General features: G+C 42.9%; 1 protein-coding gene across 1 annotated transcript in view; it reads left to right on the forward strand.

The window, feature by feature from the left end:
• The window catches only part of CABLES1 (Cdk5 and Abl enzyme substrate 1), a gene marked incomplete at its 5' end in the record, with an annotated part of 70555 nt that overhangs the window by 35027 nt on the left and 18789 nt on the right, over nt 1–16739 (forward strand). The window contains 2 exons of the mRNA XM_082281505.1: nt 718–810; nt 7573–7650. Coding sequence (XP_082137631.1) covers nt 718–810; nt 7573–7650 — 171 coding nt within the window. The remainder of the gene's footprint in view (nt 1–717; nt 811–7572; nt 7651–16739) is intronic.

The following is a 16739-nucleotide window of genomic DNA, read 5'->3' on the forward strand; positions in this document are numbered from 1 at the left end:
GGGGGGGGGGGGGAAGGGGGGATATTGCTCTCATCTCTCCTCCCTCTGGCAATTTCTTTCTGTAACTGCAATTTATAAAGCCCATTCAGATGTAAAATAGATTTAAGGCTTAATGTTTTGAAGAATTGTATTTTTTTTTCCTGGAGTAGTTTATTTTATTTTTAGTTGGTTTGTATGCTGTCAGGAATGTGAAAAGCAATCTTTAGAGTTAAAATCAAATAGGAATTATCCTTCCAAATAGGAGATTTTAAATCTTTCTAAAATTAAAACAAGAAAGAACTTCCTTCAATGGCTCCTTTATCAATAGCTGAGGAGCATACAGAAGCGTGGGTGTTGGTGCGAGAGGGAAAAATTGCATACTTACTCGGTTTTGGTTTGGTTTAATTTTTTTTCTTCTGAAAGCTTGGGCTAAACTCTCATGGCAGATTACAGGAAGTTTTACTTCGCTGAGATTTTTTATGATTTTTTTTTTTTTTTTGCATGAAGGGAGGGGGATGATGCCTGTTCTTATTATTTTAATTTTTTTTTTGTTTGAACTGTCCCGTTTCCAGACTTATTGTCTTTATTGTTCTTGCTGATTCCTAACACAGGGTGACTTGAATCATTTGTCTCGTCTTTCCTTCCTGCTTTTGTGTAGACTTCTTGGCGGTACAGCAGGGAACTGAGAATTTTTTTTTTCTTCTCCCTCCCCTCCCTTGCAACTGATTTATTTTTCAGATGTCGGACACTCTCAGGATCACCCAGACCAAAGAACTTTAAGAAGGTTCATTTTATCAAGAACATGCGGCAACACGATACCAGAAACGGCAGGTACTGTGTGCATGCAGAGGCTGCTTCTGCAGAGGCAGCCCATGGGGTGTGAGGGAAGGGGCAGGATTGGCATCCCCCTGCAAGAGCACAGCCACTGCCACTCACCACATATCTCCTAATGGCCTTTCAAATAATCTTTGAGGGTGCAGGCTGCAGTGCATGCTCCATCCCCCAGGGAAGTACCGGTCAATGAAAATGCTAGCCCGCACATTTTAAGACCTGTGTCTCCTTAATACAAATAACCTGCATAAAAGAAAAATCTGTAATGCTGTTGGAGTGAACTAGGCATAATATGGTTGCATTTCTTCAAGGGTGTTGCCAGGTTCTAAGTGTGAGAGGGGCACATAGCTGAACCTGCCTGGACCAAGTTTAGCCATGGTTCAAGGATACTTCCAACATCTTTTAGTGGATACAGCTTGCTGGTAAATGCCAAGGATGGTCATGGCAAAATGAGGCATGGGATCCTGGTTTCCATGGCAGATGTAGGAAGAGAGCCTTCCAGGGGATGTGTGAGGGGTGCACCTGTGGCTGCAGCACACCCTGAACTGGGATGTGGACTACCCAGGTTACAGCCATAGGCACTGGGGGGACATGTACAGCAGCCATTGGCTGGGGCTTGGCTTACTGCAAAGGCATGGTGTTCCCATGAGCTGAAAGTGTTTCCATCAGCAAAATGGGTTCTCTCTTGTGGTATCGAGCTCAGAAGTTAAACTAGCTCCTCCCTGTTTATAAAGAAGATACCTATCCTCTCTGATTTTTCCAAAGACAATTTCTCTGTGTGCCTCATGATATTTTTTTTATTCTTCTTCCAAACCTGAATAGGTTTGAACTAGGCCACCTGAATAGGTTGCTTGTAGACTAAACTATCTCAGTGAGAGCTGATCCTTGCACATGCCTGTTCTCATGAAGCTGCCATGGCTGAGAACCATGTATGCTCTGATGGACCAATTTGTGCCCGCAGCCTTTGATTTCCATCAAACGTGGAACCACATCAGTAGAAATTCTAACATTGCATTGAACCACAGGTTTTATGAATTGAGTTCTGGTAGGTGTTACTTGACTCAAGAAAAATTTTCTTCGCTGTTATTCTCATACATACAATTAAATGGAGTGAAAGGTAGTAATCAACATAAATGTTGCAGAAGGTGTCCCTGAGAGATTTTAGAAACAGCTTTTAGACCCAGCTTTTGTATCAAACAGACACATACAGAACTATTGACTTGACTATTGTCTGACAAGCCGCTGGTTATTGTCTTTATCACAAATACATGTGGAATCAAACACTGAAAAGCAGCCCTTTAATTTTAGTCCATTTTGTGCATAAGTAGATCTATTCTCTGGGAATTTCTTACAGCAAATTATACTTACAAGGTATTAGACAAATTCCACAGAGAACAAGTAATTTCTGAGATGTGCATGTAAAATCTAGGCATAAACTTGACAGAAAGTCAAGTTCTGGAAAACAATGAATAAATATTTGATTTGTAAACTCTTTTCTCCATGTTTTGCAAAAAAGTATTTGTAGCATATGTGCAACATTTTATCTTAATTCATAGATCAGGCATTATGCCTGAAAATATAACTGAGTATTTTTCTTGCTAAGACAGCAGTGAGAAAGCTTCTGTTATTCAACTGGCTTCTTATCTTTATCAGCAGACAGAGTTTTCCAGAATATTTCCACAATCATAATCAAGATCTCTTTATCTAGAATACAAATACAATAAGAAACACAGTTTTGGAAATAGTTTTCATCCTATGGTCATAGAGCCACAATGATACTAGCTAAAAATAAAATGCAGAGTTAACACTTTGTGTCACCCCTTTGTCTAGCAGTAAGTAATCTGAGTGCAGACTGTTTTTCCCAGGGGTCTGGATGCAGTCACTGAAGTTAATAGGCATTCTGGATGAAAAAGACCTCTAGAAATACGGATGGATCTACTTTATGTATTCATCCTAGAATCAACAGTGTTTCTGAGTACCTTAAAACCTTTGAAGCTGGTGTTCTCCCCAGTTCCCTGTGACACAGGGGAGCCACAGGTGGTGTAATGGATAGAAAACCCTCCTGGGGCTCCTTTCCATGCCTGAGACCTTGTCCCAGGTGTCTCATGCATGGTTGTGCAGGATGCAGGCACTGAGCTGGGCTGGAGTGAGACTCTCTGAGCTTCCTCCAAAACCCCTGACCCTTCTGTCACAGGATGTCAGTCTTTTACTTAAGATGAGGAACCCAATTTTGAAAACATCTACATTGAATATATTGTTGGGTGGTGAATTTGATGACTGGACTTTAAAATAGCCAGCACTTTCAGAAGTCTTTTCACTGGCTTGTGAGTGTCACAGAAAAGAAAACTGCAGTGTGAGTGATGGCTCAGGGCTCCTCTCTCAGGTAACTGCCCTTGTTTGCATCTCTCAACCTGTAAAGTGGTGTGTCCTTGTCCTGTGGCAATGAGAGCTCTTCCCTCTAAGCCTCAGGGATGACACGTGTTGAGCAACAATGCTCTGGGTCCAGCCTTTGGCAGTCCTGCAGGCAAGGCAGGACCCGCTGTGGTTAAAATAAGAGTTCATCTATTTAGCACAGAGAAAAAGCTCCTACAGAAAAATACACAGACTGGAGCTTATCAGCAAGTCCTTGAAAAGCTTCCTGTTGATAGTTCTGTTCACTGGTTAAACCGGTTTCTTTGAATTTGTAGGTCGTGGCTTATTAAAGGAGTTAGAAAATTAGGGTTCCTAGACTGTGTTACCAAAGGAGTCTTGTAAAACAGCACAAAATAAATTTGAAGACAAAGACAAGTCAACCCTGACATACAAACTAGCACAGGTAGCCACCAGCATGTGGTTTTACCCCTTTACTCAGCAGGTTTATTGGTGATAGCCTCCATAAACACTGAAGCAGAAGATCAGCAAAAATGAGCCACTGAAATGGCAGCCTGAGCCAGCTGAACTAACAACTCCTGGTGGGAATGGGACAGGAACAACTCTAGAGTTATTGTATAGAGCAGGTATAAAAAGCAGTAAAACAATGTTCCTCTCCCACCCCCATGCCACTGCTTTCTCAGTTTTTTGTTAGCAAACACATCTAAGGGAACACCAAACACCATCATGAAAGGTCTCTTTTGCTGCTCTCTTAATTGCACACACATGCAGACTAAGAGGTTGATGATTGGCAGCACCCTCACAGTCCATAATTGCTCTCAGCCACCTTCTAACAGCCCTTGAACTTGTGAGACTCCAAAATGAGGGCTGCTACCCCGACAGCATCCATTGTTTGTGTGTCCCCCTTTGTGTGCAGGGCAGCGGAGCCCTGGCAGTCAAACATCATCAATCAGGAATGAGGAAAGAGGCTACAGTCTTCCACCTGTGGATGGTGTATATGATGTATATCACACTGCCTGATGGCAGCCTTTTGGTGCAACACAATCCAGCCTAGACAGATGCTGAGGAAAGCAGACATTATTCTTCAGGTCTTTACAAATTACTGATTCTGTCGAGAACTTTGTGCTCATTAAGGTTTTTTTGCAGTATACACTTCATAAAGAAATTGGAAGATTAACTTTTATAGCCTTTGCATATTGTCAAAACTCTCTTGCAAAATAATGGTTGCTGTGAGCCATAGTGATTAGTACAACTTTTCGGTGAAATGGGAGAATTAAAGAGTGAAAACCTTTTTATGAGGTGGTTTTAAACATGTCTAGGTGGCACAGTTGGAATCAAGGCATGTAAACACTCTCACACAGCTTCTGAGATAGCTCCTTCAGAGGTGTGCAAGATTCTAGATGCCCTTTGTTGAAGAGTTGAAATCCAGGAAAATACTTTTCTCCCATAAGCAATAATTTGATTTTTTTTTGAACAGCAATGGACTTCTACTACAACTTCTTCTCCAAAGCAAGCTTTGTGGCAAGTTTCTGGGTTTTCTGCCCCAGCAAACCATTGTAGGCCTTCAGAATTTTTTTGCTTCCATGCAAGTCATCAGGCCTATACATAAAATGCCATTTTATCCCTCCATGATGAGGATCTGACCACTGATTTCCCTGCTTCCTTTCCAGTCCAGCTCCTAAAGCTGTTTTGCATCACCCTCCCTCAGCAGCTTTGCAGATGAGGTTTATGTGGCATCCTTGCAGTGGAGGCTGTGAGCTCCTCTCATGCTCTGCCTGGGAGATCTTTGTGTAAAGAGCGTCCGCCGGTTTATGGAAAGAGAGGCAATACTTGGGTCCCAAGGGAAAGAAATCTGAAAAAAAATAGAGGCTGGGCTGGTGCTTTTTATTTCCTTTCTTGTCTGATTCCTTCTGATACACACAGTTCTGTGGTAACTTCCTACTGTTGTCTTTGCTTGTGGACATGGAAGCACCAGTTTGTTTTTCTTTTAAGTATTAAGAGTTGAGTGGTATTTTTAGGGAGGTGTAGGGCGTTGGTGGAAGAGCTGTATTTCCAGAAGCAACCAGAGGGAGGGGGATAATATGCTTAGTGGGTACTGTGGTTTTCCGAATTCAAAGATGCTTTCTGATGTCAGCCTCGAAACCTGTGCCAAGTTTCATACATCAGCAAACAAGGCTCCCAGTGAACAAGCAAGCTGTTGTGAGTAGCAACCATTCAGCAGCAAGCAGTAGCAAGCACAAAATTAATCATATGCTGGGGTTTTTTTGCTTGTAGATTGCTGTTCTCAAATGGGAAAAATTATTCCTGCCTCCTCTATATCTTACTGCCACACCATGAGACTATCTTGTAGGATCTGAGACATTTCCCTTAGGTCAAGAGTATTACAGCATTCAGACAACAATGAAATGTACTTCATCTGCTGCAGGAGAACTTCCTAAAGCTGTATGCACATTTATTATTAGAAACCCTTCTTCATTAAAGGGTAAATCCCTCTTTGCTTTTAAACGGGCTTTTAAGGAAGAAAATAGGATTGCTGTAGCAGAGTAATCCAGGAGAAGGAAAATTGATCATTCTGCATTTTTCCAAGGATTATGTGCAGCTCTCTTGGGGAGCTAAACCTTTTCCAAGAACAATGACTAAGCTGGTCCCTTAAGGAGACAGTGCTCTAATAGCAGCGTAACTGGTGGGAGATTCATAGGTGCGTGTGATGGTTTTTGGACAGCAAAGAGCAAAAGTGCTTGTTAGGGTTTGTTGTCCAGCTTTGACCAGTGTAGGACAATGGATAAAAAATTCAGGTTAAATCCTCGCATACAGGTCTGTGGGACACAATGTCAGAAGAGTCAACGTTGGAGAGCGGAGCAAGGAAGTGCAATAGCCCTGACAACCAATGTAGCAGTAGGTCCTAGCATTTTCACCACAAGTGGAGATTTTTAGAAAGGTAAGATATCAGTGAATTCTAACACTAATCAGATCAGGAAACAGCACAAATTGCTGCCACTGTGTCTTAGAGGAATTTGACATGGTGCAGCCTGTTGGCCTTTAGAGGGAAGAAGGGTCAGTTGTACAACTGTACAATTCTTGGTGTCCTGAAGGTAACAAGGAAGAAGGGTATATTTGTAAGCAGTTACTTATTGGCATTTTGTATCTTACTGCTTGGTCAAACTTCTCTTGGCTTCTTGCAAGTCTTCGTCTCCCAAAACTTTAGTAGTGTAGCTACTGGCATTCCGCTCTGTTTTATGGAATGTGGGTCTTGACCTCAGGGTGGTTTTGATGCTCCTTAATGAAATGTCAGAGCTCAATGGCTGAAGGCAACAGTGTGGCTGTGTAACAGGTGGGCTACTCCAAGCTATTGGATTTAAAGAAAATGTACTCTATCCAAGCTGAAACCAGGACAGTATCACACAGTGGCTTTGCAGATGTTGCAGAGATTTGGAGACTGGTTAGAAATGCAAGGCATTTGCTCTAAGAGTGTCCTGGATTCTGAGATAAGCTCTCCTGCAGGTAGATAATGTATGCTTTCATATAGCCAAATCTTGAGCTAACTGTCTATGAGGAATAAGGGCAAGCCATGCTTAGAGGAGGAGGGATTCAGCCCTGACAGTGACCAAGACACATGTAGTGCTGGAGGACAAATGGCAGGGAACTGTGGGATCAGTTATGCCTGAGTGTAAATGCAACATCATAACCAAGAGGTCTAGTGTGATTATAGAGCACAGAGCGTGGCAGGGTGTCACGGCTAGACACTGATCTTAAAGGTAAGACTGGAAGATGTGCAACTGCTGAGGTCAGGGATAATGTCTGGAGACAAGAAAGGTGATGTGGAAAAACTGGAGAAGACTCAAGGAGGAAGCTTGAAAACAGTGAAAGGATCTGAAAACTTAGGATAATCGCAAACCTGATTGATGGATGAAGCCTATTTCAGGAACAAAAAGCTGACTATCCAGGGAGTCCTTTGGTTTAGCAGAGAAAGGTCACAACCAGCAGCCAGAGTGTGTATCACCTGGATTGCTGCTGGATTTGTCTGTTGAATTTCAGCCATTATAGTGAGTTGGCAGAATGATCCTGTGCCTCTCTGGGGGAACTCCTTTCCCTAAGAAAGCACCTATCCTGGATTCCAAGTCACATATTCAAGATGGTCTTCCTAGAAAGCCCTTAGAGGGAATGGGACCCCACTACTCGTTCACTGCTGATTTGCTGCGGCACAGGCTTTAGCACTTCTGTAAAGGCTCCGTAGCACAATGTCTGTGAGATGTGGAAGAGGATGGAGAAATTGTCCATTATGGAAGTTTTATGATTGCAAATTCCTCAATGGTAACATCTGTTGCTTTGATTATTGTGGTGGGATTTTTCAATGTTAGTCTTTGATGTCTTTTATTTTCTTTTATATTTTAGAATAGTCCTTATCAGCAGCAGAAGATCCTTCTGTAGCATATTTTCAGTGCTGCCATATCGAGACTGTACCCAAGTCGGGTATGTATATTTATACATGTACTGCATAGTCTTTCTGGGCCTGCATGTAGACCTGATAACAGACACCAGCATGATGGAGGCTAATGCTTTTTACATGTCTGCTCTGAGAAGAGATAAATGCTCTTAGGTGTATTTGTCTTGTGGACCATTACCAGGTTAAAACTACAGCTCTCAGTCCCCACTTTATATATATGTGTTGTGGTGTCTTTGATTATTACGCTGGAGAAAACTATCCCCATGAAATCAATGTTCTTGAAAAATGCACTGCTTTTATTGTTTCTTCTGACTTCACTCATCTTTGACAAAACAAAGACCCTAGACAGCACAACTTTAATTGTATAAGCCATCTTAGCTTTCTCATTCTCCCATGCAAACATAGTGCTACTGTATCTAGATTTTTAGAACTATAAAGAAATATTTGGATTTAAACAGAATACTTTTTAATTTAATACTTTTAGTCACTGGTCAGATTGTTCAGTCAGTGAAGACATTATTTTGGCCATAATATTTTACAGGTTCATAGCTGTCCCTGCAGCTCTGCTTTGCATCCCCTGACATGCTGAGACACTGTAGCTCTGATAGAAAAGTTCCTTCGGAATGAAGTAGTTCTCCAAAGACTGAGGAAGCTTTTAGCTCTTTCAGTGAAACCACAGAAGTGGAAGAAACTGGCTTTGGCTGGAAGACATGGCCTCACAGGCTCTGATGGTCAGCTGGGTGCCTTTAGAGGTGCAGTGCAAGGTTGGGGCGGGCAGTGCTGGTGGGCAGCTGCTCTGTGACCCTGGGACAGGGGGGAAAAGCGTGGCCACCACGGCCACTTGCCAGAGACCTGAGAAGTCCTTGTGGCTGACTTAGTGACTGCAGAACACAAAATTCATGGGAAATAGCCAATTGATACACTGAGGTGGGTTTGAAAGATCCACAAATCATCTAGAGTCAAATCTATCAACTGTATAAAAGATGAATTTGGCTCATACTTTTCAGCCATCTATTTAGTTCTGGAGAATGATTTGTCGCAATCTCTTTCTGCACCAGTAATTTAAAACAAAGGGAGATTATTTTTATTGCCCAAAGGAAAGGAGGAAGCACCTTTGTTGGAGGGTTGACTTGGTCTGCTCTCTTACAGTAAATTTTAATTAAACTCTGATGACACATCAGGGAAATCCTTGTCAGACTGGCAGATTTGTTCTTTGTTCTTGAGTATACTGTCATTCTTTTATGGTCATCATGCTGTGGAAATTGCCTCTTTATTGAAAATTGAATAATTTTGAAATTCTGATGACTGGTTATACCTTCTAAATTACACCAGTAATGAGCCCAGCTGCAAAACTAAATATTATTTCAGCATGTCATATCTTGTATTGTGCTTGCACAGCAAGAAGGGCATGGGATGAGAAGGTAGCAATAGCCAATACACAACAATCCAACCCTGTTCCCTCTGCTAAAAGGCCAAGATTTTTTAAAAATGCCCTCTGTCTTTCTTCCAGAGCATCAGAGGAAGAGAGAAACAATTCAGTGGCACCTCCTTCCAGGAACAGCTGGTGCAAAGAACAGATGAGGCAGTATAGCATAAACTGTGGCCACTCTGTTCAGGCTGCACAATGCTTGCTTACTTGCACATTTTGGATGTTGAAATAGGAGTGGGGAGAGACACTGGATACTCTTATGAAGTACTGTAGTGACAGCATCCTTTAGCTTTGTTTTCTCTGGATCTCTGGATTGCTAATGTCTGTCCCCAGGCAAGACATCCCAACTGGTTTGTGTTCTGCAAACATTGCTGAATAGTTAATGAAAAGAAGCAGGTCATTGCAGGGAGCCATGGGCACATCTGAAATTTGACTGGAGAAAGCCCCTGCAGGAGTGGGAGAGTAGGATGGATGAGCAGGCAGGAGGAACTGTTCCATGTGAGAGGAGCACACAGTGGGGCTGCTGCTGCTTCTTCACCTCTGCTCCAACTCACAGGCACTGTGGCCAGTGAGGAAATCTCCAGGCACAGCTGTTTTGTGGAAGCTGCCAGCCCATGTTGTACAGTAGGCAGTACAGAAGAGCTGTACTCTACCAATGCTCGTAGATACAGTCTGCAGGAGCAGATCCATTATAAAAACATGGTAAAAGGCACTTTCTGAAGTCACAACTCTATGTACCTGTCCTGTGTGGATGGGGCAGCACACCCCTCACCAATGAGGTGCAAGCAGTGTACTGTAGAACTGTGGCCCTCGCCTGCCTGCCCTCCATACAGAGGTCAAACTACAACAGCAAGAACCCTCTCCAAAAACCTCCAAACCATGTTTTTAAGTGGTTGTACCAATACAAATGGAGGTCTGGGCATTGCAGGGAGGAGAGCCATACAAGTACATGAGAAAAATAAGTTTGAGGTGCCCCTGGAATAAGTTTCCTAAATGCTTACTTTTCTTCCTCTGTCTAGACCAGCAGAGCAAGTGTGACAGCAGACATAGCCGGGTGAAAACAATGTAAGGAAAGCTACATTGCAAGTCAGGAGCTGAAGGAGGTGCTGAGTATCTTGCCTGTTGGCATTCCTTGGCCCACAGTTTCTCTTGATGTTACAACCCAAAGTCATCAGACCCTAGGCAGGGTTTAGTGGTGGCTAAGGGGAGTGATGCAGGTTGTCTTGCACCTGTGAAAAGGCTTGTAACAGTGTTATTGCCTCTGTTCTTAATTTAACAGACACAGAGAAAGATTGTCTGAGTGTTTGGCTTTGATGATGTCTTTATGTATTGGTCAAACCATAACACTTTATGACATACAAAGTCATAGTGTGATGCACAGGTTCAGGCAAGTGCTAGTACTGCAGGTTTGGTTTGTGCAGTTGTCTCTTTTTTCAATGTATGGGAAACCTTAATGGATAAAGGGTTCCTCTTTCTTCTTTAAATATAATATTCTGAAAGAGGTGAGATCGACTTTGTGAACAGTGTTGAAACTTCCTCAGTATCCACTTCATATCTTCCTTGCCACAGATTAGCATTAATCCCCATCTAATTCTATAGATGGGCAGAAAATTGGAGGTGTTGACCTCCCATTTTTATCTGAGGTGCACCCTGTGCATCCCCTGATGCTGCTGTGGCACACACCTCTGTCAGAGGTTGGTTGTCGCTGTGGAAGCTCACAGCAAGCAAAGTTGAGCCTTGATACTGTTCCGCTTCCAGGGCAGGGGAGCACGCCTCAGGTCTACAGCACGTAGCTGTCCTACCACACACACCCTCAGCACAGGCATATAAACCCCCATGCTGACCTGCTCTGGGCCCTCAAAGGGGATTTGTGTCATGGCAAACCAAAGAGTGAAGCTGTGGATTAAATAAGACTTGAAGGAATTACTCACTTGGAGATGGGCTCCAGATGGTTTGAGATGAATTGGATTTCAGGCCTTTGAGACAGGAGACGGGGATCAGACACAGCAGATATTATCCTTTTAGCCATTAGGCAGGTCATGCTCTGGACACTTGAGTCCCCAAAGAGGAACCATTACAGCCACAGTCTTCAGGAATGTTCCTGCAGATTTCTGCCCACCCCATTCCCCAGCATGGTGTGTGCAAGGGCACTCTGTGGACCCACCGTGTAGCCCCAGCCAGGATGGAGAAGAACCAGGTTCAACTCTGCTTACCCTGGAAAAAGCAGATATCCTGGGCAGGGGAGGAGGGAATCTGTTCTCCATTGCTTGCCTGCTCTTGAAGCTTTTCTAGGCACCACTTCTCCATCAGCTTCCAAGGAAACAACTCTGGCAGTGCCCACAGACATCAAAGTTGCTCCATGTGGCCAGCAGGACACGGTGGCCTGCAAAAATGCTCTGCATATGCTTGCAGCCAAGTGAGAACAATCCAGTCCTCATTAGTATAGCCTAAGCCATTTCAAAAAAAGGACAATGGTGGTGTATGTCTGTCACTGTTAGAGGTATAATAAAGGAGGAAGAAGGTACCGTGTTGTTTTTCTCCCCAAGAATAAAAGCTGTTGTGGTTAGTTGGGTTTATGGTTCTGTTGTGTGGGTTGTTTTTTATCTTTGGCACACACCGTTATGCTCCATGATTTCAAAACGTGTTTTGGAAAAGGGACTTTTTAGGCTTGTTTTTATCAATGGCAAAAGCATTCACAGATTGAAATCATACCTATTCTGCTGATATATTTTGTGATGTTGTAAGAACTCTTTTAAGAGCTTTCAAGTTCCTGTGAAGTCCTGTCCAGAAGATTAATCTGGAGAATCTGGGGGAGGAGGAGAGCTGGCGGTGTGACACAAATGCAGCACTGCAGCCTGGTTAGTCTTACATGGAACATTCAGACCTGGGCTTGCAAGTGACTGCCTGACAGCAGGGCTGGAGGTGATGAGCTACAGGACAGAAAACTCAGAGCATCAGATAGTGCACATCCTTTTAAAAATGGCCAGTTCACCTCATCTTTTATTCTTCGTGGCACTGAACTCATTAAGTGGTTAGAAAGTTACCTGCAGCAGGCATAGCTGCTGAATATTCGTGTCTTGACAAAAATACAGGTATTCATCTGATGAAACTTGCCTCCAGCTAAAGGAAATAATGCAGTATGAGTAATCAAATGGATTGAAGCCCAAGAAACAGACCGTTCTTCTGAAGTAAAGCAGCAAGTCATTAGATAAAAAGAATGTGTGTCCTTCTCAGAAATGCTATTAAACCAGCTTCATCCAGTTTCTAAAGATAAATCACTGCTGAATTTAACTTGGAATTTAACTAAATGCTGACCGGAACAATAATGTGTTCAATGATGCCAGGAGCAAGAGGTTTTCAATACCATCACCCCAGATAATACCTAACCAAAATGATCTGTTAGTCCATAGCCCTGGCATTCCGAACAGCCTTCTTTACCCGAACTCTGCAATCTTTGTTCATATTTAGTGTTTAAACTGGGTAAGAAAGTCATATGCAAAATGAGGCAAGAAGAAGGACTCATGTGAGGTTGTTGTGCTGCTGTCGGTTATTTGGCAGGTTAGTGAGTGTAGAAAATGGGGCAATATTTACAGGAGAAATTAGAGCATCTAAATTGCCATATGGATAGTAGCAATAAGCAGACAGCAAAGCAGGATACTCTGTTACATCCTTGCTGTTCTTCCCCAACAGATTTTGTATGCGAGGTAGTTTTGATTAAGTCATCAATCTTGAGTGCTTTTCCTGAGCATTTATCATTCTGTAGACCTGGGGAAGAACAACTATCTGTTTTTAGCCTGTGACAGGGAAACTGAAATATCTCTGCTTTTCTTTACCATCGCCCATTTTCCCTGCTTCTCGCAAATTGAACAAAAAATGAAACCAAGCACATACTAGCTTTACAGAAAGGCACAAATCTGAGGCTTTTTTTCTCACAACAGGACATTTCAAAACTAATCATTTCATGTATGAATTTTATAGAGCCACCATTGCTCATTCTTGTGAGTTGCCCTGTTCCCTTAGGTTGAAATTAACCAATAAATCTCCAAAAGCTAATAAGTTTAAATTTTGAACTTTAACTCTCTTTTGGGCAAAACATCAGGAAAAGAGCTGGCATGCTGACAGCTAAGTATCTTTGGAGAGAGAAAAAGGAGGCTGGCCCATTAGAGCCATCTTTCCAGGAGTTCTTTTGCTCCTTCTCCCTGTAAATTGCAGCTGGAGTTGTTCTAGCAACACTAATGGCATTAGGATCTGAAAGCTCTTGATCAATTATAGCAGGCAGTCTCAGGCAGCGGGAGATCTGCTGCTGGACTGACTGGCAGTGTGGCTTTTCCAGAGCTGTCATTGTCCTTGTCTTCATAAACAGAGATGATAAGTAGGAATTATTTACACTGATGGGTGAGAATGGCATCTTTTCTTGATGTCTCATGAACCTCTTTTGCTTTTAGAATAAATCTTAACAGTCAGGAATAGCTAAGCATAAAATACAGGCACAGAAGGCTGACATCTCTAAATAATAATTATCAGATTCCTTTTTGCAATAAGCAGAAGGCTTTTTCATGTATCTAGAAGTCTGTTTAATATTTCATGGACTCCTAAATTATTCACAGGTTAGAGTGCTCAACTGTTACTGTCATTTAAAGAGCAAGTGCCCAGCAGGAGTGTTGCATGAGACTTTGTAGATCACGTCAAAGCATAACATTTGGTTCATTAAAGAAGTGTTATACTTCCGAAGGTAACAGCATCCAATTTATACTCTCTTAATCCTGGCCTGGCTAATAAAAGACAGGATGAGATTGCTTGTTTGGATCCTTATCTATCTGCTCAGTAAAACTTTTCACCATCTGACAACAAATCTGGGATCTCATGTCACCTGGTATGGTTCCAAGAAAATCTGTGAACTCTGTTAGATGGAGAAACTGTAATTTTTTTCCTGCTAAGGAAACTATCCAGTCTGGCTGCTCAGGAGGCTGCTGGTCTCACTCCCAAGGCCAGAGATTTTCACTGCTGGGACTGAAACCCCTTCACAGCAGGAGGCTCCAGTGTCCCAGTGGGTCCCCACTTGACTCCTCACACACCCCATTCAGACCAGATTTCCTCACCAGTTCAACCCCAGGTTTCCCATGGCAAAGACTCAGATGTCTCATTCCATACAGCCGCTTACTCATGGTGCAGTAACACAGAAACAGCTCAAGCTGGTGCCTCTGAGGAGGATCCCCAACCAAGGAACCCCTGGGCTTTTACACCCTCACAGTCTCCCAGAAGTCTCCTCATCCTCCTGAGTCTTTGGCTCCTGCCCCCCTGCTCTCTGTGTCCATCCACCTCACTGGCTCATGGCCTTTATCTCCTTTGTTATCTCGCTGTGTTTCCCAGTGTCCATTCACCTGGCTGCTGTTACCCACCTCCACGCCCTCTGTTATCCCAAAGGCTGGCAGTTCGCAGCCTCCCTTCTCAGGCTCCTACCTGGAGCTCTGCATTTCAGTCTGCATCTCAGTCTGCAGCTTGTGAGCCTGGCTACTTGGACCAGATGTATTCCTCAACATTCTGCAGTCATGGGTAACTAAGACAATACATTTTGTTTTGAGGGTAGTTTCTAACGCTGCTCAGCCTTCCAGAAATGGTATCCATGAATAGAATACTAGAGCTTGACATTGATGTAAACCAGGGTAGCTCCCCAAACTTTGTCAGAAACTGGAATCTAGTTTTTTGCCTCCTAAGGAAATGTTATCCCTGATCTTCTCATTTTCTCAAGCTTTCCCTGCTCAAATAAGGTGAAGGTAGTAAAATTAAGTTCCCATGGTTCATTTTTGGTTTTGAGTGTCTGCTTGAATTCCTTGAAGTTTCTTAAACAGCAATTTTGGAAATAAAGCAGGAAAATCAAAACTGAGGAAGAGGAGGTAGGAAGTTTTCTTTATTTAAATGCCTCTTTGGCAAGGACTGTCTTTCCTACTCTGCATTTTCTAAGCACTGCTTACTACTGGATATTGGTTTGTGCAGTTCCTGAGTCCCACTGGTAATTTAAATAACTTAAACACAGTGAAAGCTTGATTTGGTTTTTTATATGAAGTGCCTGTCCTCCATATGCTTCTGCCTTGCAGAGCCCCTTGGCTGTGGTGCCGTTCCAAGGACATGTGTCCTAAAGAACCTGGTGGCAGTGGATGGCTACACTGGTGCAGTGGCTTTACCCAAACAACCATCCTGACCCTTCCCCAGGCACAACTCACCCTTTTGGAGTGGGCTAAGGGAAAGCATCCCCCAGATCTTTCCTAGTTGTTCTTGGGATGTTGGGGCTGTGGGGAGGAAGCAGCTGTGCTGGGACTCCCCCCAGCAGCGGGCTGGCAGCCTTTGGGCTTGCTGTCCCAGCAAGAGCTTTGCTGAGGGATTCTTGAACTCTTTGTCTTTAATAGGAGTGAGGGAAAATAAATAAAGGCTTGTCATGCAAAAGTTTTATTAGCTTGCTGTAGGTCATACTGATAGGGAACTCAAAAAGGATACAGTAAAGTTGCTTAGGAATTCCTTATGATGTTAACCAATTCCTTATGGTGTTAACCAAGATCTTTTATGAGAGAGAGGAGGATGTGTATAAGCCAGGGTGAGCCTTTCCGTTTATACACTCATAAGAAACTGCACATTGTTTAGCACTGATTTGCCTCAAGAGAGAGAGTTTAATTCTCTGGTTTATAGACAGTTTTCTCTCCAAACAGAATATTTTATTACTCCATTTTACAACACAAGCAGTCATATACTGTCGAGAAATACAGAGCATACGTAGAGAAGGGGAACACCCCAAGTAGCCTTTGCAAAACAGGGAGAATTACTGCAGTGTTGCAGTAAGGTCCTGAAAGGAGAGTCCTCTTTGGAAACATCAAAAAGATGGGGAAATGGAGGCATTAGTGTCCATCGATCTTCAGCTGATGTCCAGGAATCATTCCTGTGTGTGCTTGCACTTGCCAGCTGACCATGCTCCCTGCTTCAAAAGCTCTGATTTCTTTCCAGTCCCCAGAGCTGGCCTTTATTTTTTAAAGCTGCTGTACTGACTCTTCAAAGCGTGATGGATTTCCATTTGATGAATAGCAGAGTTATCCGTCCATGTCTGTTAATTACATGGAAAAATTTCTCCATGACATGTTTTTAGAGTTGTAACAGCATTATTTATTGCTCTGTGTCTGTAAGGTCTTGAGTGGAATGAAACTACACTGTTCTGGTGTCAGGTGGTTCAGATATTTGTTTTCATTTTGGGGTTCAGAGGCTTCCTCAAATTGTGTGTTTGTTTCATAGATAAGACCTGCTGAAATAGTTACAATTTGGCATTTATCTCTTTGAGAAGTAGCTCCCTTAAGCACTTTCTGCGCAGGAGCAGAGAGGCTAATACCATGCTTCTGACAGAGGGTTATTTTTACATAATTATTTGTCCAGCCCCTCAGTAACATGATATCAGGAAACAAGAATGATAATATGACACTGTGCTGAGTGAACTCCAATCAAGAAACTAAGAGGACTTTGTTGGGATTAGAAACTTGATACAATCTTTTCCTTTGTCACTGAAGTATGTTTTCCAGCAGATAGATGTGTTGGATTTTTCCAGCAGTGAGGTACATGACATACTGGGGACTCAGGATAGCAGTGCTTCAGAGAAATAAAATGTGTGATAGGTTGGAGAGGAAAGACAAGGAAAGAGGGTGTGTTGTA

Source organism: Coloeus monedula, assembly GCF_965178545.1.
Source record: "Coloeus monedula genome assembly, chromosome: 1".
Lineage (NCBI taxonomy): Eukaryota > Metazoa > Chordata > Aves > Passeriformes > Corvidae > Coloeus > Coloeus monedula.